This window comes from Neoarius graeffei, chromosome 28 (genome assembly GCF_027579695.1).
Source record: "Neoarius graeffei isolate fNeoGra1 chromosome 28, fNeoGra1.pri, whole genome shotgun sequence".
In the NCBI taxonomy this organism is placed as follows: domain Eukaryota; kingdom Metazoa; phylum Chordata; class Actinopteri; order Siluriformes; family Ariidae; genus Neoarius; species Neoarius graeffei.
The window spans coordinates 36,088,415-36,112,998 of NC_083596.1; the positions used below are offsets into that span (position 1 = coordinate 36,088,415).

General features: G+C 43.6%; 1 protein-coding gene across 2 annotated transcripts in view; it reads left to right on the forward strand.

Annotated features, from left to right (window-relative positions):
* Nucleotides 1-24,584, forward strand: part of fibcd1b (fibrinogen C domain containing 1b) — a 596,411-nt gene that overhangs the window by 398,284 nt on the left and 173,543 nt on the right. The window contains exons 1-2 of one of the 2 annotated variants that reach the window (XM_060912639.1): nucleotides 2,973-3,055; nucleotides 4,152-8,903. In XM_060912639.1, coding sequence (XP_060768622.1) covers nucleotides 4,710-6,473 — 1,764 coding nt within the window. In that variant the 5' untranslated portion in view covers nucleotides 2,973-3,055; nucleotides 4,152-4,709 and the 3' untranslated portion in view covers nucleotides 6,474-8,903. Of the gene's footprint in view, nucleotides 1-2,918; nucleotides 3,056-4,151; nucleotides 8,904-24,584 lie in introns of those variants that run through there. The other variant, XM_060912640.1, reaches the window with a different exon arrangement.

Below are 24,584 nucleotides of genomic sequence, written 5' to 3' on the forward strand. Positions count from 1 at the left end.
ATCCCAGGATCACTGGCCATGTGGCATCAGTAAACCAAGTATTGGACACCAGTACCTTCGCTATTAGGGCAACTTAATATCAAAACAACCTACCAGCATGATTTTGGGAAATGAGAGGAAGTGGTAGAACACAGAGGAAACTCTCTTGAGAAGAACATGTAGAACACAGACAAAACCCTGCACAGACACGAACTCAAACTAAAGAACCTGATACCCTGAGGTTGTTATGCAGAATTAATCAATTCCACAGCAGAACTGTTGCATGCCTACAACCATCCATATGAGTAAAGCAGCTTGTATCTTTCACGCATCACATTCATAAGTGTTTTTATAAGGTTTCCATTAATTCCTTCCATAATGTTTAATCCACCTTCCTGTGTTGTGAGAAGATGGACATTCCACACAGAAAGGCCCCTGTCAGCCACTGGGCTTGAACCCAGAACCCATCTGAAGAAGTGAACACACACGCACACACTCAGAGCAGTGGGCAGCCACACCAGAGTGCCCAGGGAGCAGTCAGGGGTCAGGTACCTTGCTCAAGGGCACCTCAGCCCAAGGCCGCCCCACGTCAACCTAACTGCATGTCTTTGGATTGTGGGGGAAACCGGAGCACCCGGAGGAAACCCATGCAGACACGGGGAGAACATGCAAACTCCACACAGAAAGGCCCCTGTCAGCCACTGGGCTTGAACCCAGAACCTTCTTGCTATGAGGCGATAGTGCTAACCACTACACCACTGTGCTGCCGGGCCATGGGTCAAGGAACAATCAATTAGATTTTGATTAAAATCCAAAGATGTATGTACAGTGGTGCTTGAAAGTTTGTGAACCCTTTAGAATTTTATATATTTCTGCATAAATATGACCAAAAACATCAGATTTTCACAAGTCTTAAAAGTAGACAAAAAGAACCCAGTTAAACAAATGAGACAAAAATATTATACTTGGTCATTTATTTATTGAGGAAAATTATCCAATATTACATATCTGTGAGTGGCAAAAGTATGTGAACCTCTAGGATTAGCAGTTAAATTGAAGGTGAAATTAGTCAGGTGTTTTCCATCAACTGGATGACAATCAGGTGTGAGTGGGCACCCTGTTTTATTTAAAGAACAGGGATCTATCAAAGTCTGATCTTCACAACACGGTCGTGGAAGTATATCATGGCATGGACAAAGGAGGTTTCTGAGGACCTCAGAAAAAGTGTTGCTGATGCTCATCAGGCTGGAAAAGCTTACAAAACCATCTCTAAAGAGTTTGGACTCCACCAGTCCACAGTCAGACAGATTGTGTACAAATGGAGGAAATTCAAGACCATTGTTACCCTCTCCAGGAGTGGTCGACCAACAAAGATCACTCCAAGAGCAAGGAGTGTAATATTCGGCGAGGTCACAAAGGACCCCAGGGTAACTTCTAAGCAACTGAAGGTCTCGCTCACATTGGCTAATATTAATGTTCATGAGCCCACCATCAGGAGAACACTGAACAACAATGGTGTGCATGGCAGGGTTGCAAGGAGAAAGCCACTGCTCTCCAAAAGGAACATTGCTGCTCATCTGCAGTTTGCTAAAGATCATGTGGACTAGCCAGAAGACTATTGAAAAAATGTTTTGTGGATGGATGAGACCAAAGTAGAACTTTTTGGTTCAAATGAGAAGTGTTATGTTTGGAGAAAGGAAAACACTGCATTCCAGCATAAGAACCTTATCCCATCTGTGAAACATATTGGTGGTAGTATCATGGTTTGGGCCTGTTTTGCTGCATCTGGGCCAGGATGGCTTGCTATCATTGATGGAACAATGAATGAATTCTGAATTATACCAGCGAAATCTAATGGAAAATATCAGGACATCTGTCCATGAACTGAATCTCAAGAGAAGGTGGTTCATGCAGCAAGACAACGACCCTAAGCACACAAGTCATTCTACCAAAGAACGGTTAAAGAAGAATAAAGTTAATGTTTTGGAATGGCCAAGTCAAAGTCCTGACCTTAATCCAATCAAAATGTTGTGGAAGGACCTTGAAGCAAGCAGTTAATGTGAGGAAACCCACCAGCATCCCTGAATTGAAGCTATTCTGTACAGAGAAATGAGCTAAAATTCCTCCAAGGCGGTGTGCAGGACTGATCAACATTTACCGGAAAAGTTTAGTTGCAGTTATTGCTGCACAAGGGGGTCACACCAGATACTGAAAGCAAAGGTTCACATACTTTTGCCACTCACAGATATAATATTGGATCATTTTCCTCAATAAATAAATGACCAAGTATAATATTTTTGTCTGATTTGTTCTCTGGGTTCTCCTTATCTACTTTTAGGACTTGTGTGAAAATCTGATGTTGTTTTAGGTCATATTTATGCAGAAATATAGAAAATTCTAAAGGGTTCACAAACTTTCAAGCACCACTGTATATCCAGGATTTATTTATTTTTGTCTCTTCCCAACATAACTCAAAAAGTACTGATTTGATTTTGATGAAATTTGATGTACAGCTTTAGTATTATCCTAGGTTCAAGTGATTTGATTTTGATGTTGATATGTGCCTTGGCAGAGGTATGTACTCTGCTTAGTACCCTTCTAGTTTTATGTTTTGTTTTGTTTTGTTTTGTTTTCTGGAGGGGGTCAGAGATCTGTTTTTTATTTCCATAATTTGAAGAAGACTTGATGAAGGTGCCCTTTCCAGTAATGTAGAGTTTGATGATGGACATTATGTGTAAATTAAAAATTTTTCTTCCAAAATGCATAATTTCAAAAGACAGCTACACATGACATGTGAGCTGCATTGTCATTTAAAAACCATGAGTAAAACATTTAAAGGAGACTCAAAAAATCCAAATTTCTAAAGTGAAACTGGCCCTAAATATCCTTGTTTTTTGTACCTCTCTCTCTCTCTCTCTCTCTCTCTCTCTCTCTGTTAGGCTCCCGTCCTCGTGACTGTAGTGATATACATGGAAGTGGTCAGCGGGAAGATGGTGTATATTCGGTGTTTCCCACTCATTACCCCGCAGGGTTTCAGGTCTACTGTGATATGAGCACGGATGGAGGGGGCTGGACTGTGAGTCTCAGACATACAAGCATTGCACCTACTGACATACACTAGAACCCACCATAGTTCATTTTCACAACCTATTTCTAAGTCCCCCATACCTCCCACCCCCACCCCTTTTTAGGCCCATGGCCCCCACACACGCACACCAAAGTGAGTCATTTGGCCAACCAAAAATCTGCAAAGCAATCAATCTGGGTTTATGAGCAATCAGAAACTGTTATTCAAGGGCTGTGATTACACAATCATAGGTTCTGATGGGGAGAGAGAGAGAGAGAGAGAGAGATCAGACTAAGGACAAGGGTTAACAACAAACACAAAGAGCTTTGAATGTTAATGACATTTTTGCCTCTTCAGGTGCTACAACCTTTAAATAGAAATCCATTTATTGTAAGATAGTTGAATGTGCAACACAGAATACAGAAAACAAAGCACTAGGGAAACAAGGATTACCCTTAACAAAGCAAAAATGTAATAAGACATAAACAGCAGGATAAATAGACAAACTCATTAAAGGCTAAGCTCAGAACAGGTACACACATTAGGTAACGGACCAATTACTGGAAAGGGGAGGCGATGAGACTCAAAACAAAATGGGCACAAGTCAAAACATAAACAAAAGCAGATGACATGAACGAAACAGATCACAAGCAGTGCTTGTTGCACTGGGAATCACATCATCTACTGAAATGGGAAATTTTCACAGTTAAAAGTTTTCTAGACTATTATAGTGACATGCTATTTTTTATTTTATGTGGTGTTTTCTCTGACCTATGTAAAGCGACCTTGAGTTTGAGAAAGGCACTATATAAACTTAATAAATTATTATTATTATTATTATTATTATTATTATTATTATTATTATGCTTTAATATACTTGGATATTGCTGTTGGTTAATAATGTCCTATTGGCATTTGAATATCATTTGTGTAAATATGGCAGAAAGGGATTTCAGAGCAGGTGCACTAACGTACCTGGTTCTATTTTTAAAAATACTGTAAACAAAATTTAAATTACAGTTATTATATTGAGGATATTGCTATATGGTTAATATTTTTCAACTAGAAAGTTGCCAGCAAACACCCCATGTACATTTACTTACAGCATATTGATCTCAAAAGTCTACAAAAGATGGATGGCAACAACATGAGTTGGCACCAGTGTTGTAGTCAAGTCACTAAACCTCGAGTCTGAGTCCAGTCTTGAGTCCCCAGTGTTCAAGTCTGAGTCAAGTCCAAGTCATTGCAAAAAATGTTGAGTCGAGTCCGAGTCAAGTCCACTATTGAGCCAAGTTGAGTCCAAGAACAAGACTGTGGCAGCGGGGGCGTGGTCAAGCGCCGGTCTGTGACAGGAGGGCGGAGTCAGGGAAGGTAAGTGGCAGAATCACTTCGAGCAATTAACCTGTGTTTGTGTGTCTTCCCAGCAACCACGCCCTATATAAGGAGAGAGAGAGCAGAGGAAGTGAGCGCTCTCCCGCACCAGACGACTTGTGTGTGTGTGTGTGTCTGGGTGACTGAGAGTGTGTTTGACTGAAAAGTGAAACAATAAATAGTTTTTGGAACTCAGTTCTGTCCTGCCGTACTTCTGTGCTCCACCCACCTGCTCTGACCACTACAGTGGTGCCGAAACCCGGGAACTGGAGCACAGCAGCCTCACAGCCCCATGGAGTCCTCCCCGTTTGCTGAACTAGTCCACGCCCTTGCCACGGCCCAGCAAAGCCAGCACCAGGCGCTACTCACCCTCCAAAAGGAGCAAGAAGAGCGGTTCGAGGCCCTGGTGTTGGCCCAACAAGAAGATCGACAGGCGTTGAGGCACCTCCTCGCGTCGGCGGGGTCCACCAGCGCTCCTACTGCGGGCCCGTCTCCCCTCACTGTCACCAAGATGGGCCCGCAGGATGACCCCGAGGCGTTCATCACGCTCTTTGAGCAAGTCGCCGAAGCCTCGGGGTGGCCGATGGAGCAGCGCGCGGCGCGCCTCCTCCCCCTGCTCACGGGAGAAGCACAGCTGGCCGCGCTACAGCTCCCTGCCGATCGCCGGCTGGCCTATGCGGACCTCCGCTGGGCCGTCCTCCAGCGCATGGGGTGCACTCCAGAACAGCAGCGCCAGCGCTTCCGCGCGCTGCGCTTGGAGGAAGTTGGCCAGCCGTTCGCGTTTGGCCAGCAGCTCCGGGACGCCTGCTGGCGGTGGCTGAGGGCCAACAACCACGACGCCGAAGGAATCCTCGACCAGGTGGCACTGGAACAGTTCGTCGCTCACTTGCCAGCAGGAACTGTGGAGTGGGTCCGGTGCCACCGCCCGGCGTCGCTGGATCAGGCAGTCGAGCTGGCGGAGGACCATTTGGTGGCTGTCCCAGCGGCAGGACAGCAGAGGACATCTTCTCTTCTCTCCTCTTCTCTCTCTCTCTCTCCCCCTCCTCCTGTGTCCCGTCCTCACCCCATTCCCCCACCGCGGAGGCGGGGGCCGGCCCCACCCCAGCCGGCCCGCCGCACCCGCGGTGCCCTCCCGTTTCTCCCTTCTGTGTCTGTCTCTCCCCCACCTCAGGTGAGTGAAACCCAGATCACCGGTGCAGAGGGAAAGCCCGGGCCGGTTGGCTGGCGCTGCGGGGAGCCGGGCCACCTTCAACAGCAGGGCACGACAATGGAAGTGGGCGCGGTGGTTCGGATCCCTGACGCGCCAGAGGCCGCCCTCGATCGGGCCGGAGCGTATCGCATACCGGTGAGTATCCAAGGGGCTACATATCAGGCGTTGGTGGATTCTGGTTGTAATCAGACCTCAATTCGCCAAAGCCTGGTTCAAAACGAGGCATTGGGGGGAGCACAAGGGGTGAGGGTGTTGTGTGTGCACGGGGATGTTCACCGCTACCCTTTGGTGCCGGTCCACATTATTTTCAGAGGGGAAAAATTTATAGTGAAGGCGGCGGTTAATCCTCGCCTTACCCACTCTTTAATTTTGGGGACTGATTGGCCGGGATTTCGGGGTTTAATGACGCGCCTAGTAGAGAGTGGGTCCTGCCATTTGACAGGGGGAGGTCCCGGTGTTGCTTTGGCGGGAGCAGCTGTCACAGAGCCGTCTACGTCATCTCCGCATCAGAGTGAGGAGCCGCCGGCCCCTCCTCTCTCTATTGGGGAATCCCTCGCGGATTTCCCATTAGAGCAGTCGCGAGACGAGACTCTGCGGCATGCGTTTGACCAAGTGAGAGTAATCGATGGTCAAACGCTCCTGCCGAACGCCACCCCGTCCTTCCCCTACTTCGCGATTATGAAGGATATATTATACCGAGTGACGCAGGACACTCAAACTAAAGAGCGAGTTACGCAGCTTTTAATTCCAAAGAGCCGCCGGGAATTGGTATTCCAGGCGGCTCACTTTAATCCCATGGCTGGACACTTAGGGCAGGATAAAACACTAGCCCGAATAATGGCCTGATTCTATTGGCCGGGGATTCGCGGCGATGTTCGTAGGTGGTGTACGGCATGCCGCGAATGCCAGTTAGTAAATCCAGTGGCCATTCCAAAAGCGCCTTTGCGCCCTCTACCGTTAATCGAGACCCCGTTTGAGAGAATTGGGATGGATCTCGTCGGGCCATTAGATCAGTCAGCACGAGGGTACCGCTTTATATTAGTTCTGGTGGACTATGCAACGCGATACCCGGAAGCAGTGCCTCTGCGCAATATCTCAGCACGCAGTATTGCAGAGGCACTCTTCCATGTCATCTCCCGAGTCGGAATCCCGAAAGAGATTCTGACTGACCAAGGCACTACGTTTATGTCACGAACACTGCGCGAACTGTATGGGTTATTGGGGATTAAGCCGATCCGCACCAGCGTATATCACCCACAAACGGACAGTTTAGTGGAACGGTTCAACCGCACCCTCAAAAATATTATTAAGAAATTCGTAAGTGAGGACGCACGTAATTGGGATAAGTGGCTCGAACCCTTGCTGTTCTCAGTGCGAGAGGTCCCCCAAGCCTCCACGGGGTTCTCCCCGTTCTAATTATTATATGGGCGTAAGCCACGCGGCATCCTGGACGTGCTGCGGGAAAATTGGGAGGAGGGACCTTCGCAAAGTAAAAACAAAATTCAGTACGTTATGGACCTGCGCGCAAAACTCCACACGCTCACCCACCTAACTCAGGAGAATTTGCGGCAGGCCCAGGAACGGCAAACCCGCCTGTACAACAAGGGTACGCGCCTTAGAGAGTTCACACCAGGAGATAAAGTACTCGTACTGTTGCCCACATCGAGCTCCAAATTGATCGCCAAGTGGCAAGGGCCCTTTGAGGTCACACGGCGAGTCGGGGACGTCGACTATGAGGTGAGGCGAACAGACAGGGGTGGGGCGCTACAGATCTACCACCTCAATCTGCTGAAACTCTGGAATGAGGAGGTCCCCATGGCGTTGGTGTCGGTAGTTCCGGAGAAGGCGGAATCTGGGGCCGGAGGTTCAAAAAGGGACATTGGCATCACGTACCTCTCCGGTCCCCTGTGGAGACCACCTCTCCCCGACCCAACTCACGGAGGTCGCCCAGTTGCAGGCCGAGTTTTCGGATGTGTTCTCGCCCCTGCCCGGTCGCACTAACCTCATAGAACACCACATAGAGACGCCCCCGGGGGTGGTAGTGCGTAGCCGCCCTTACAGGCTACCCGAACACAAAAAAAAGGTGGTTCGGGAAGAACTTCAGGCCATGCTCGAAATGGGCATCGTCGAGGAGTCCCACAGTGACTGGAGCAGCCCGGTGGTCCTGGTTCCCAAGGCCGACGGCTCGGTCCGGTTCTGTGTGGACTATAGAAAAGTCAACGTGGTGTCTAAATTCGACGCGTACCCAATGCCTCGTATTGATGAGCTGCTCGATCGACTAGGCACGGCTCGCTTTTACTCGACACTGGATTTGACAAAGGGATATTGGCAGATCCCCTTGACTCCATTATCCCGGGAGAAAACGGCCTTTTCCACACCGTTCGGCTTACACCAATTCGTCACACTTCCATTTGGGCTGTTTGGGGCGCCTGCTACGTTTCAGCGGCTGATGGACAGGGTCCTCCGGCCCCACGCCACCTATGCGGCCGCATATTTAGATAATATTATCATTTATAGTAATGACTGGCAGCGGCACCTGCAACACCTGAGGGCCGTCCTTAGGTCGCTGAGGCGGGCGGGACTCACTGCCAACCCAAAGAAGTGTGCAATTGGGCGGGTGGAAGTACGGTATCTGGGCTTCCACTTGGGCAACGGGCAGGTGCGTCCCCAAATTAATAAGACAGCAGCGATTGCGGCCTGCCCGAGGCCCAAGACCAAAAAGGGGGTGAGACAGTTCCTGGGGCTGGCTGGCTACTATCGTAGGTTTATACCTAATTATTCGGACGTCACCAGCCCGCTGACTGACCTCACTAAAAAGGGGGCGCCAGACCCGGTCCAGTGGACGGAGCAGTGTCAGCGGGCTTTCTCTGAGGTAAAGGCTGCACTGTGTGGGGGGCCACTTTTACACTCCCCTGACTTCTCTCTCCCTTTTACATTACAGACGGATGCGTCGGACAGAGGGCTGGGGGCCGTTTTGTCCCAGCAGGTGGAGGGGGAGGCCCGCCCGGTCCTGTACATTAGTCGGAAGCTGTCAGTGCGTGAGGGGCGCTACAGCATGATTGACAAGGAGTGCCTGGCGATCAAGTGGGCGGTCCTCGCCCTCCGTTACTACCTGCTGGGGCGCCCTTTCACTCTCTGTTCGGACCACGCGCCCCTCCAGTGGCTCCACCGCATGAAGGATGCCAACGCGTGGATCACCCGTTGGTATCTGGCACTCCAACCCTTCAACTTCAAGGTGGTCCACAGGCCGGGGGTGCAGATGGTCGTGGCGGACTTCCTCTCCCATCAAGGGGGGGGGGGGAGTCGGCTGCAGGCCGGATGGGCGCCCGGCCTGAGTCGGGCAGTGGGGGTATGTGGCAACGGGGGCGTGGTCAAGCACCGGTCTGTGACAGGAGGGCGGAGTCAGGGAAGGTAAGTGGCAGAATCACTTCACCTGAGAGCAATTAACCTGTGTTTGTGTGTCTTCCCAGCAACCACGCCCTATATAAGGAGAGAGAGAGCAGAGGAAGTGAGCGCTCTCCCGCACCAGACGACTTGTGTGTGTGTGTGTGTGTGTCTGGGTAACTGAGAGTGTGTTTGACTGAAAAGTGAAATAATAAATAGTTTTTGGAACTCAGTTCTGTCCTGCTGTACTTCTGTGCTCCACCCACCTGCTCTGACCGCTACAAAGACCATGGCGGCACGGTGGTGTAGTGGTTAGCACGGTTGCCTCACAGCAAGAAGGTTCCGGGTTTGAACCCAGCGGCTGGCGAGGGCCTTTCTGTGTGGAGTTTGCATGTTCTCCCCGTGTCTGCGTGGGTTTCCTCCGGGTGCTCCGGTTTCCCCCACAATCCAAAGACATGCAGTTAGGTTGACGTGGGGCGGCCTTGGGCTGAGGTGCCCTTGAGCAAGGTACCTGACCCCTGACTGCTCCCTGGGCACTCTGGTGTGGCTGCCCACTGCTCTGAGTGTGTGCATGTGTGTTCACTTCTTCAGATGGGTTAAATGCAGAGGATGAATTTCACTGTGCTTGAAGTGTGCATGTGATGAATAAAGGTTTCTTCTTCTTTTCTTCCATTTGACGGTGGCTGTTTTAGCGCCATTAACATTAGTTTGTTCCTGAACATGACGTATGAACAGGTGAATGTGCATTCTCTTTGTCAGGGAGTGCAAAGTGTTCTGTCAGAGATGGTTGGGAGATGGATGTAAGTGCAAAAGGTGTGTTTATTAATACAAGTGAAGACAGGTAAACAATCCAGAATGGCAAGCAAAATCGTAAAACAGTGAAACAGGCAGTAGGTTGACCGAGGCACAAACAGACCATCATGGACTAGGCAGAATCAAAGACAAGAAACAGGAAATCAGGGATCAGGAAACCAAACAAGGAAATAAGGCTCGGTAATGTGTCAGCAATGCAACTCAATACTTCAGAAAGTAAGTGCATTTTCACAGTTTTTATATAGGCGCGCTGATTGTGCCTTAATCTTGTGCAGGTGTGAGTAGTTTACAGCGCGGGTGCGAGAGTCCGCTTGGTGTACGCGCTGTCCAGAGTGCGCCTGAGAGTCTATCTGATGCACATGCTAAGGTGCTCAGGTGTGATACTCTTGCACGAAATTAGTACAAAAATTAATGTAGATATAAATATCTTACGCCAAATTATTATGGCATGTTACAAAAAATAAAGAAAAAATCTGAGACCTCATCTCCAATTTACGAGTCCAAATGCAATTAATGCACGAGTCTGAGTCCAAGTCCAAGGCATCAGTGCTCAAGTCCAAGTCAAGTCACGAGTCCTTAAAATTAGGGCACGAGTCAGACTCGAGTCTGAGTCTTGGACTCGAGTGCTACAAGCCTGGTTGGCACCCTTATTTAGTGAGAATTTTCTTGTTGTACTGTATTTGTTATATTGTACGGTATGTATGTTTCATAATGTGCAAAAGTCTTAGGCTGCCACTAGCTTTGTTGTTTTAGCAAAGTTTTAATGACCATCCATATTTATTTTCCAGTCTTTTTATTAAGATACAAACAGAAAATACAGGAAATATGCACACAAAACAAAATAATAATAATAATAATAATAATAATAATAAACTATTTTCAGAATAAAATGGCTTCTATAGGCAAAAGTCAGTATTTAGGGTGACGTCACTTGGCATTAAGCACATCTTAAACTCTTTTGGGTAGACTGTCCTGAAATTTTCTGAAGTAATTAATCTTCTAGTATATTATACCAGGCTTCTTTCAGCACTTCCCAGAGTTCTTCTTTCGATTCAGGCTGTCTTTTACCTCTTTCTCTGTCCAAGTGATCCCATACTGCCTCTATAATATTCAGGTTTGGAGTCTGTGAAGTCCATTATTGTCAGTGTTTTATCAGCTGTTTTTCTCTCCAAATATGATATCACTGAATTAGCAGTGAATTAACAATTCCTAAACAGGCACTTTCCAGAAGGAATGGCATTATGAATTAAAACCTGTCTGTACTTTTCAACATTCATGATCCCATCAATTCTGACAATATCACCAAGACCAATGGCAGAAATGCAGCCCCAAACCAGGACAGACCCTCCACCGTGTTTCACTGAAGGCTGCATGTATTCATTCTTCTGTCTCTCTCCAAATCTTTTTTCTCAAATATTCTCGATGACTGGACCCCAAAATTTCCAGCTTGGATTTGTTGCTCCATAATACTCTTCTCCACTAATCTTCATTCCAATCTTTGTGAGCTTTAGCATATCTTAGCTTTTTATGCTGTTCTCCTTCAGAAAAAAGTGATTTCTTGGCTGCTACCCTTACACAAAGACCATTCCTGATCAAGCTTCTTTGGACTGTAGAAGAGTCAACTTGGCATCCTAAAGAAGCTGCCAGATGCTGAGCCAGGTCCTTGCTGGACGACTTCTGGTCTCTCAAAGAAGAAACTCTGAGAAACTTCCCATCAGATTTTGAAAGTTTTCTTAGCTTTCCAGTCCTTTTTTGTCCTTGGCCTCTCCTGATTCTTCAAATTTCTTTATAACAGCTTCAATACCACATATTGGGTATCTAGTTTGCTGATTTCCCTTTGACAGTGGCCTTGCTGATGCAAAATTATGATTTTATGTCTGTCAAATTCTGTGATCTTTGGCATTTTGAGTGGAATGATGTGATTGAAAGCTGGTCTTATTATGTATTCGCAAGTTTCCAATGAGTTAAACTCATACAACATGTGGATGTAATGCTCAAGCATGTCTTGCACAAACCTAGTGTAACAGACCTTTTACACAGCAGTAATTTTGACATGAAATAGTAGGACAAATACAGGTGTTAGCAAATACATTTATTAGGGTTCTATTCCATTTAGATTTAAGAGAGCCAGGTTCCTGCTATTGCTCAAGTGTAAAGGGAGGTCATAATAAATACTTGCCACTTTAGCCTGTAGAAGGTTTTTTTTTCTGATTTTTTTTTTTTTTTTGATACTGCATACACATTTCCTGTATTTTCTAGTTGTATTCTAATAAAAAGACTGAGGAATAATTATATATGGTCATCACAACTCTGCCAAAACAACAAATCTAATGGTGGCCTAAGTATTTTGCATAGTACTGTATGTTGGACATTGCAGTCTACTTTTAACAAGTCATAAGACTGACATTAGTTTAGCTGCTTTCATTTTTCTAAGCAATTTTTGTGATCCTCAGTTTTGAGTGTATTTCATTTGCTTTCATACATGGACCAGAAAATATCAGGGGGAAAAAATGTTCCCTTAGAAATTAAATCAAATAGATTCAGGAAAAGATCATGGGATCCAAAAGTGTTTGTTTTTTTTCCCCCTTTTTTTTGTCAATGGTTTATAATTCATCTCATCTCATTATCTCTAGCCGCTTTATCCTGTTCTACAGGGTCGCAGGCAAGCTGGAGCCTATCCCAGCTGACTACGGGCGAAAGGCGGGGTACACCCTGGACAAGTCGCCAGGTCATCACAGGGCTGACACATAGACACAGACAACCATTCACATTCACACCTACGGTCAATTTAGAGTCACCAGTTAACCTAACCTGCTTGTCTTTGGACTGTGGGGGAAACCGGAGCACCCGGAGGAAACCCACGCGGACAAGGGGAGAACATGCAAACTCCACACAGAAAGGCCCTCGTCGGCCGCTGGGCTCGAACCCGGACCTTCTTGCTGTGAGGCGACAGCGCTAACCACTACACCACCGTGCCGCCCTGGTTTATAATTATGTCAGTAATTATAACAGCATGTCAGTAACAGCAAATGTGTTGAAATTGAGGTTACCTTGCCAGATTTTTTAAATCAATGCATAGAAATTGCCAATTTGACATTAATGTGACTTGACTATTAAAACTGCCTTTGAATTTTTGTTTTGCAGTTTACAATTTTCAAAAGAGCAATCTCATATAATGAATATAATGAACTGCATTTGTTTGCATATTATTTAATAAGAATATTTGGTAAATGGCTATGCTGTGGCAATAAATTCAATTCATCAAATGATAGTTAACTACTTGGTTAATAACCCTATTAATACTTTTTGCATTAATTTCAGAATTAGAATACCACTGAGAGAATCCTGCAAACCCAGGGTTTTTATTTTGTCCTCATTCTCTTGACGCATAGTCAGATAGTAATGTAAAGCTTTTTTGTAAAGTGTTTGCAGCTCATGTTCTACCCAGCTCATGACCACACAAAAACACAGTCTGTTTGGTGACATCCCTGCCCATGACACACTGGAAGCTCAGATACCAACCTCGGTAAGAGACTTGCCTTTTCTCAAGAACTTGTGGACTGCCTCTATCATGCTGCATTGACACATTTGGCTTGTAGCATGCAGTTGACTGAAATTTAGCTGCCACTCAATAAACCTGGAATGGTAGCATGTTAAATGGAGAAAACCATTTTTGTCAATCTGCTAATACATAATTCAGGGTAAAATATAACCGAGATGCACATAGGTGGTCCAGGAGCTTGTCAATATGAGACATTGGATAGGCATTAAAATTTTAAACTGCATTCAGATTGTGAACATCCACACATAAATAGATTGTCCTCTCCACATTGGGCACAGGGCTGTTCCAGTCACACTCCTCTATTATCCCCCATCTTTACCACTTTCAATCAATTTGTCTTGAACCATGTTTCGTGTGTTCAAGCAAGTGATATGCCTGGATACACACTGAGCAGAGTGTCAGTGTGGTGTTCTGTTAGGTCAGTCCACTGAGCCAGAGAGAAAATATTTCCAAAATTCAGCCTCACACCCTGTGCTCTCTGGGACATTGGGAAATGGTGGGATTGGAGTGGAATTTGAGATTTTTTGAGCATTCCGGTTCCAAATGACCTCTCTCTGCCTCTTTTTCCAGCGCTATAGGGGTCACCACTCTCTACAGGAGACTGAGGTGGCAAATCTGTCATGTCTTTTTTACTGTTCATTCACCTTTATAGTTAAATTCCATAACTTGTTGTTTAATTATATCAAACACCCCCTGGCTTTCCAGACATATAATAAATCAAAAGGAGAAACCCATGTGAAGGCCATGAACACCTCTCAGATGGCAAATAATGAGGATTTGAGTGAAACTAATTCTGTTAAATATCAGTGTATGAATTTAGGAATATTTTTAAATGTTAAAAGAGGGTCCACTAACCCATCTGTTTGGATTTAATTCCCAGCATTTTGTACAGTTTGGACAAGTACATGGACATTTTTCAGGATCCTAACTCATAACAGTTTCTTGGCTCTTCACTGAGATCATCTGCTTAGATACACTATTTAACATAGACCATGATGACTTAGTGATATTCCCAGTCTTATGGCCCAATGGGAACAATACCATGTCTTTAAAAGTCAAGTCAGTTTATTTGTATAGCACTTTTTACAACAGACATTATCACAAAACAGCTTTACAGAAAAATTAAGACCTTAAACATATGAACTAATTTTATCCCTAATAAATTTATTTATGCCTCATGAGCAAGCATAAGCAACAGTGGCAAGGAAAAACTCCCCTCAGATGACACGAAGAAACCTTGAGAGGAACCAGACTCAAAAGGGAACCCATCCTCATTTGGGTGATAAGACAGCATGATTATAAATAACTTGATTCTATAACTGTGTCCTATAGAGTCATAAAGTATAATTGTGTAACCAGGAACTTCATTATAGTTTTAGCATGATGTCTATTTTGTTGAAGTTATCAACTGTTCATTGATGGAAACTTGAGTGCAAGACTGTTCATGACAACTGCAGTCTGAAAGTCATCATGACAACTGTCATCCTAAACCATCATAGCAAAATTGTAAGCTTCCAGAGCCATTTTCTAAGTGTATCTTTCAACTATCCATATGGGGTCATCCTCCACAGGAGCAATGTGATGAGACTCCAGCTAGAAGTAGAGCATCAGGATGGATCAGGCAGGTCCAAAGAGCAGGAGAGGCCAGCATTACTGGTATCTCAGGATGGATGTGTAACTTGACAAAGGGAGAGACAGAAAGAAAATGCAGGTTGTTCGGTATGCCTGTTGTCACCTAATGGTTGTGCACAATGTACATTGTGCACTCAGTGAAAGCAGGGACTCTGACAAGACTAACTCTGACAGCATAACTAAAAAGGAGAGCCAGAAAGTAACACAGATATGAGGGAGCCCTGGGACATAACAGTGGAGTGGCTAGCTGCTTTAACAAACCTGAATGAACATGTGAGAGTCTGTGTGTGGGGTGGGGCAACAGCATCCATACATCCCAGTTTACCAAAACACTCTATGCCTGAGGACCCTCCAGATCTATTCCTTTACCTAAGAGAAAGCTATTAACAAAAGACTTGACTAAAAATATATGTTTTCAGTCTAGAGATAAACACTGACACTGTGTCTGAATTCTGAACACTACATGGAAGGCTGTTCCATAACTTTGGGGCTTTGTAAGAAAAGGCTCTGCCCCCGATGTAGCTTTCACTATTTGAAGTACCAACAGATAGCCTGAACCTTTTGATCTAAGTAGGCGTGGTTGGTCATAAAGGACCAGAAGTTTGCTCAGGTACTGTGATGTGAGACCATTCAGTGCTTTAGAGGTGAACAATAGGATTTTATAATCAATGCGAAATTTGATTGGGAGCCAGTGCAGTGTGAATAAGATAGGAGTGATATGGTCATATCTTCTAATTCTAGTAAGGACTCTTGCTGCTGCATTTTGGACTAACTGGAGCTTGTTTATACACCTATTGGAACATCCAGAGAGTAAAGCATGACAATAATCCAACCTAGAGATAACAAAGGTGTGAATTAGTTTTTCTGTGTCATGTAGTGACATTATATTTCTTATTTTAGCAATACTTCTGAGATGAAAGAATATCCTCATAATATTATTGACATGAGCCTCAAATCAAAGACGAGAGTCAATGATCACTTCGAGGTCTTTTACTTCTGCACACGAAGGAGATCTTTATGAGGGGAAGAGCATGTTTTGGGTTACCATTGGATAGACCAGTTTGCGTTTGCTGCAAAATAAGTGTCATCAATGTGAATCATAACTTGACCATCAGTCACAGTGAATTGATCAAGAACAGTCTTCAATTTACAATTATATAGATTTTCCACAATGATGCAATGTATAGTATATTTTAGCCATTGATAATGCATACTCAACCACAAAATTTGATAACATTAAATGTATGGAACATTATAAAAGAAGAAAAAAGAATCTTAAGAGAGAATATTGTGCTTTATCTCCATCAGAGTGGGCCAGACATATACACAGTATCTCTTTTTTTCCTTTATAATGAACCCATTATATGAATATGGGAAAAACATCTTTCTCAGTACACTAGGCCACTTGAGCTCAACACACAGAAACAAAGAGAATAGGAATGTTCATCCACTAAATTTCCCTCACAATAGCTACTGCATTGAAGCTTGGAATACAGCATAGAATAATAGAGGAAGGACTTTAACAAAGGCACAAAAGTATGACATCTTAGAAAACGTACAAGGCAATGCACAATATAAAGACACAGTCTAGCGAATGAAATTGCTCTTGTTGTCCATCTTCCAGAAACAGGAATCACTGTGGTGTGTATTTCACAAAACAAGCTTAAAACTCAAGCCAGGTGTTCACAAGTGGTGCAACAGAAAAGCATTCACTCTGTCGTCTGTGGATTGCAAGTTTGAGTCCTGGCTAAGAAGAAAAGAAGAAAGAAGAAACCTTTATTTGTCACATGCACACTTCAAGCACAGTGAAATTCATCCTCTGCATTTAACCCATCTGAAGTAGTGAGCACACACCCAGAGCAGTGGGCAGCCACACCAGAGCACCCGGGGAGCAGTGAGGGGTTCAGTACCTTGCTCAAGGGCATCTCAGCCCAAGGCCGCCCCACATCAACCTAACTGCATGTCTTTGGATTGTGGGGGAAACCGAAGCACCCGGAGGAAACCCACACAGACACAAGGAGAACATGCAAACTCTACACAGAAAGGCCCTCACCAGCCGCTGGGTTCGAACCCAGAACCTTCTTGCTGTGAGGCGACTGTGCTAACCACTACACCACTGTGACTGGGAGTCCAACAGTCCAAAATGTAGAGGTGTCATACTTTCTCTCTTGCCTTTCGATCACAGTGACACTAGCGAATTATGGGCATCTGTGAGCTCATATGATTATTCATATAGTATAGTATCAGAAGAGGGCAGATATCGCTTTTCCTCCAAGTGTGTTACACTGCCTGGTAATACTGCATGGGAGGCAGTTTGAACAGATGCATTTGGCTGGCTTCACATGTCATGAAGGAAGCTTGTGTTAGCCCTCACCATCCTTGAGGGATGATAGGGCAGAGATAGATGGTGGGTGGGAATTGGCCAAGACCAAAGTAATGGGTAAAAAGAAAAATGGGTAAAAAAAAAATTCAAGAGTGGTGACTAAAACCCAAACTCATCTTCATGAAAAGAGAACATCATGAGCCTTCCAAGTTTAGGTGAGTTATCTGCCAAACATTTTAAAAGAAGAGGATGTAATGATCCTTACCTTACAATTATGAGAGTAACTGAGAAAGAGATAAATCTACAGATGACAGATTATTGTAGACAGCCATTACAACTGCTGAAGGAAAACTGTATTCTCTCCTATTGGACTTGCAAGTAAATTATTATTATCTCATCTCATCTCATCTCATCTCATCTCATTATCTCTAGCCGCTTTATCCTTCTACAGGGTCGCAGGCAAGCTGGAGCCTATCCCAGCTGACTACAGGCGAAAGGCGGGGTACACCCTGGACAAGTTGCCAGGTCATCACAGGGCTGACACATAGACACAGATAACCATTCACACTCACATTCACACCTACGGTCAATTTAGAGTCACCAGTTAACCGAACCTGCATGTCTTTGGACTGTGGGGGAAACCGGAGCACCCAGAGGAAACCCACGTGGACACAGGGAGAACATGCAAACTCTGCACAGAAAGGCCCTCGCCGGCCACGGGGCTCAAACCTGGACCTTCTTGCTGTGAGGCGACAGCGCTAACCACTACACCACCATGCCACCCATTATTTATTTATTTATTTATTTGAGCCTCGTGATGACCTGGCAACTTGTCTATGGTGTACCCTGCCTCTCACCCATAGTCTGCTGGGATTGGCTCCAGCTTGCCCATGACCCTGCACAGGATAAGTAGTTACGGATAATGGATGGATTATTTTTGTCCATGTCTATTGTCTTTCATGTCTGCCACTCTAGTGTGCTTTCCTTTTATTTTACCCTAAGAAATCACAGTTATTACCAATGATAAGAAAAGCAGGTTAGACTTTCATATTCATAATTGAATAGTGTAATGGAAACTTCTAATAAACACTTCAGAATGCTTAGCAGTTGTCTTTTCAGTTATTTCTTATAGTAGATCATATAAAACCGATATATAAAATAGGAAAGGAAAGAGGAAGACAAGAGAAGAAGACACCACTTCAATGATGCTGAGAGTACCTGCACTCTGAGTTGTGTTTCAGTGGCTGTTATCTATTATACTCTTAAGGCATTCGCTTACTGCTTGCATCTTCATGTGATTGGCTCAAGATTTTCTATGAAACTTTGTTAAAGGGGTGTCACCATGGGGTGTCACAGCTGTCTCTCGTTCCTGGCTGTCTGAAAGGCACAAAAGACACAGGTTAATAGACAGCCAGTAATTAGACACAATTGCACCTCATTACATGTTACCTACTGGGTCAACCTGCCTCCTCACCGTTCACAGCCGATACTCGACCATGCCCCCACTGCCACAGTTACCTTTGCCAAGGTTACTGACACAACCCCATACCATGACAGACCCCGGCTTATGGACTTGATGCTCGTAACAGTCTGGATGGTCCTTTTCATCTTTGGTATGGAACACACAGTATCCACTTGTTACCAAATAAATAAATCAAAATAAATAAGACCTGGAATACTGACTTGTCTGACCACAATACATGATTCCACTGTGTGATGGTCCATGCCTCCAACCCCAAAGGAGACTACAGCATTTCTGGACACTGTTAACATGAAGTTTCCATTTTTCACAGTAAAATTTTAACTGCCATTTGTGGATGCAACTCTACTGTAGTGCTTGACAAAGGTTTGCCAAAGTAATCCCATGTAGTTATATCCACTATAGACACATAATGGTTCTTGATGCAGTGCCATCTGAGGGATCAGAGATCATGGTGTTCAGATTAGGCTTGTGCCCTTGCCCTTTATGCATGATAATTCCTCCAGATTCCATGAATTGTTTAATGATATTATGCACCATAGAGGGTGAAAATATCTAAATTCCTTTGTATCTTTCTTTAAGGAACATTGTTTTTGAAAAGTTCAATAATTTTCTCATGCATTTGTTGACAAATTGGAGATCTTCAGCCCATGTTTCCTGGATACTGATTTTATACCAAATCATGATTACAATCACCTGTTAACATCCCTTGTTTCAAATAACACCATTATTTAATAGTTTTACCTCATTATTAGCCCTAAATTGCCACCTTTTTGTTGGACTGTGTTGCAGGCCTGAAATGCACAAACGGATGTATATTAATAAATGAAATAAAGTTGACCGGACAAAACATGAAATATTTTGGGTTTATACAGTCTGCAATGGGCGGCACAGTGGTGTAGTGGTTAGCGCTGTCACCTCACAGCAAGGTCCTGGGTTCGAGCCCCATGGCCGGCGAGGGCCTTTCTGTGCAGAGTTTGCATGTTCTCCCTCTGTCCATGTGGGTTTCCTCCAGGTGCTCCAGTTTCTCCCACAGTCCAAAGACATGCAGGTTAGGTTAACTGGTGACTCGAAATTGACCGTAGGTGTGAGTGTGAATGGTTGTCTGTGTCTATGTTTTAGCCCTGTGATGACCCGGCAACTTGTCCAGGGTGTACCCTGCCTTTCGCCTGTAGTCAGCTGGGATAGGCTCCAGCTTGCCTGTGACCCTGTAGAACAGGATAAAGTGGCTAGAGACAATGAGATGAGACAGTCTGCAATGAAATACAAGTCAAAATAAATATTTTTTTGAAATCACTGCTTACTTTATTTTATTTGCATTTTCTATACCATCCCAACTTTTTCTGATTTGGTGTTGTAATTCATCTTGCATAGCTGATGTTTCATCAAATCAACTCAGTGCAAAGTAGAAGAATTCAGTTTGGGTGGGTCGCCAGTCAGTGCTTAATTTGTGAAGTGGGAGGTCCCGGAACGCAGGAGGTGGGTGGGTCTGGCGACTCAAAAGAAAAAAAAAAGGTGGAGGGCGGTTTACTATAACTTTACGCACACACGCCTATTGCATGACATGTATTGCAACAGCACCAGTTATCAAATCCTGGACAACAATGGACAATGCTCAGAATGTTCTCCAAACAGGCACTCAAGTTCACTCTCGGTCTCCACACATACGTTAAGGCAGGGGTCGGGAACCTTTTGGCTGAGAAAGCCATGAAACCACATATTTTCAAATACATTTTCGTGAGAGCCATATATAAAAAGTGACGCTGAATACAACTAAAATGCATTTTTATGTATGACCAACAATTTGAGTGTAATATATTCTTTTGCATAATGAAGAGGCTCTTGACATGCCGTCTTCCTCCTGTCCCCTGCTGAATATTTTGACGCAAACATAGCTTGGCGTGTTTCGAAGTGACGCTTTATTTCATTGTTTCATCGATGCAATCTTGTCATTGTATAGGCCTATTGGACACAAAGCAGAACCCTCTCACCCTACAAAGGTGAATTCCTCTGTCCATTCCTGTTGAAATGTACAGTAGCCTACCAGTCACCTTTTTTCCCTTTTCGCCATGTTCTTTGTCAAAAGGCTTTGCTTTGCGGACAGCTAACTGACTTTTTCATTAAATGGAGGTGTACTTCTTGATCTCAATGTGAGCTGATTAATCTGCGAGCCAGATGCAGTCACCAAAAGAGCCACATCTGGCTCCCAAGCCATTGCAGACCCCTGCGTTAAGGCAACAACTGGATCAACAATTAACAAATCAAACACAGGTTACAATATATTGATGGCCATAATAAAACACAGCAGAGTAAAGACTTAATCTTGCTTGTGTATCTGACTGAGATTATAAACAAAGTAAATAAATAAAACAGTCCTGGCACTTGCACCCACAACGCAGCCCCATAGACCATAGAACGCATTTGAACAATAGACCTACCACGTGTCAACCGACCCGGCAGTGGCCCCGCTTGGCAAAAAAAAAAAAATAATATCAGACATTATGATCTTAGAAAATGCTTTAGTGACGAACAGTTACAGACAGTAATATGCCGTGATATTATGTTATAAAATATTGTTTTTTTATTAGGCTATATATATTTTTTAAAGATATTTTTAAATATCTTTATTAAAATTTAATAATATATAAAATTATATATTAAATTTATCTTCTAAAATAACAGCCTGTACTCATATCACAACCGGTTTATTTCACCATTGGATCACACAAGACATGAGTTAAATGACTCATTTTAAGGATTTAAGTAGGGTATTTAAAAGCATAGCCTAGGATTTCAAGCATATTTCAAGTTTAAAAGCAGTGCCAGCAAACATAAGTGCAATCAATTCAAGTAATAGTTAAGAAATAAAGGGTTTACAAAACAAGTTGGAGAATTCATTTTAAAAAATTTTAGTAAGTTTTCTTGTTTTGTTTTGTTTTTTGCCATTTTTTCCACAGCGCAAGCTAAGGGCTACAAAAAACCCAGTGTTCTATTGAGCAGAAGTATACACCCTATCCCCCCCCGGCATAGATTTTGTGGATGTCATAGGAGAGAAATCAACAACAGATATCAAAATCAAAACCGAACACTAAACAAATTTTTATTTACTTATTTAATTTATTGTTTGATTTTTTTTCCCTTTGTGATGGTCACGGAGGTGATCTGATCCATTTAAATAGCTGCCGGAACACCGAATGAAATGAAAATAGCTGCCGGATCCGACGACTGAGGTTCCGGATCTTGTTCCGTCATGTTCCGGCTCAAATTAAGCCCTGTCGCCAGTCCATCTGAGGGCACAGTCACACCTAGTGACTGTAGTGAATACAAGTAGTGAATTTAATGTGACTAATTCACCTACCTGCATGTTTTTGAAGGAAATCATGAAAACTCAGAGGAACCTCTTTGAACACAGGGAAACCATGAAACTGTACATATTCAGTAACCCAAGCATATGATCAAACTAGAACCCTGGAACTGTAAACAAGAAATGACACCACCATGCCCATTTTTTGTTTTTTTTAACTGAATATTTCACTACTGAACCTCAAGTACTCAGATAACACAAGCCCAGGCAAAGTTATAGCAATGTTTTATTCTACTTACAATTCATATAATATAGCAGACACTTATTTGTACAAAAATATCTGAGAGGGTTACAGTTGCATTTGTAAGCCATTCAGTCATTTACAAGACAAAGCACAGCACATGATCAATACAAGTCAAGTAAAAAATGCCCTTGTTAGATTTAAAACTAAGCTAAAGGAACATGTTCTCAAGCCCCTCTTGGCTTCAAGAATAAACATTGATGAGGACATGGTCATGTCAGAAAACTATTAAACGGCTGTCTAAATATTTCTCTGCCATTCTATTCACCTTCCTCTCTTGCTTGATCTGGCCTTCTCGCTCCCTCTTTTTCCCCCTCTCTCAATGATTTTGCTCCTCACTCTTTGTACTGCATGAGCCTTAAGTGTCAATAATCAGTGCCAGTTACATGTGACATTTTTGAAACATGCCAGTTCCCTCTTTGCCAGTAATAGATTAGATACTGATTGCTAATTGCTGCATGCTATGAAAAGCTGCTCAATTTTTCTCAAGCCAGATATGGAAGTCACACCTCAAGCTGCTTTTGCATGCTGTGGTTTGGTAACAGGGGTGTGTGTGTGATAGAGAGAGAGAGAGAGAGAGAGACAGAAGCCCTTGTTGTCTGTACTGGTCACAGAATTACTCAAAAATTAACTTGATCAATTATCAATCCACAGTCTGCTTTTTCTCTTTGACACCATTTTTTTTCATTAGCGATACAGAGCCAAATTTGTAAACCCTGAATTTATTATTTGTTTCCATATGTATGTGTAGTTCCTGTGTCAGAGTTGTATTCTTGTTGCATTTTATTTGTGAATTCACCTCTGAATTCAGATTGTTTGTGATGAACCTGTGCGCATCCAAATAGTTTGCAAATTCAGAGGTTGTTCAGAGTTACCATTGTTCAGTTGTGTACATTCAGTCACTGAATTGGTAGATGTGTCCAAAACATCAGCAAAAGAAAATGCAAATTACTGTATTTGGGCCAATTAAACTAAAAAAAAGCAAGCAAAAGACCAGGTGCAAAACCCAGCCTTTTTTTGAAAATATATGTCACCTTTTTCATTTGATCTTTTATCAATGTGGCAAGTTCATCTTTTTCATCTCAAAATGATTTGCCTGATTATTGAGTAGTTTTTGAATATCCAGGTTTTCAGACTGGTGTTTGAAGCACAACTTGAGAGTTTGCATAAAAGCAAATCTCACAAACAGAAATCTATCTTCAAGTGTTATCATGAGCATTTATCCTCTTAATGATGTTTTATGAGTAGCAGTTTGTTCAAAGACCTCTAGATCTGCAGCTGTCATGAGAGGATAGGTATGTGAAGAAAGTTACCTGATATTCAACTGAGCCATGAAACTGGGGGCATAATATGAAGCTGTGAGTTTCCAAGAAGCAATGAAAATTAGTTTCGGATGAATATACTCCAACTCTGCTAATAGTTAACATCAGTTAAAGGGGAGTTATTGTTTTTGTTGTACTTTACATTCTCTCTCCAAAGAGGGTGAAGCTGAACAATAAATTCTTTATATTCAATCTATATAAATTTGAATCTTGGCTTTAGTTTCCCTTACAGAAAAAAACACATGAATTTCCCATGTATTTCACGTGATCACATGTTACCGCATGTGATCACATGTTACCACGTGGTAACATGTGGAATACATGTGGAAAACATGTTACCACATGTGTAAAACATTCCCACATGTGGTTCACATAAAATTGGGCCAAAACCATGTTTCCCATGTACAAATAACATGTTTCCCATATGAAATACACATTTTCCACATATTTCACATGTGAGAAATCACATGTGAAGTTCATGTGGTTTTTCTGTAAGGGTTGTGTCTTAGGAGAAAAGTGCTAAAATGTATAAGCGGAAGAGTGCATGCAGAAGAAGAAATACAGCTAAAAAAAATAAAAACATATAGATGTAGGTACAGCACATCTCTGCAATTACATTTCCCATAATTCCCTCAGTTCTTGCCCTGGACGATATCTGCTTCATCTCATCTTTCACTGCGCCATGATTGGATAGAGCTCTACTGTACCTCGTGACGCAAGTTCATCCATAAATTGAATGGACTGAGTGCCTCTCTGCTTGACCTCCCGACACGAGTCTCCCGCGTCCTGCTGCACGAATGCCTCACCACAGCTGCAGACATGCGTGGCTGCCTGTG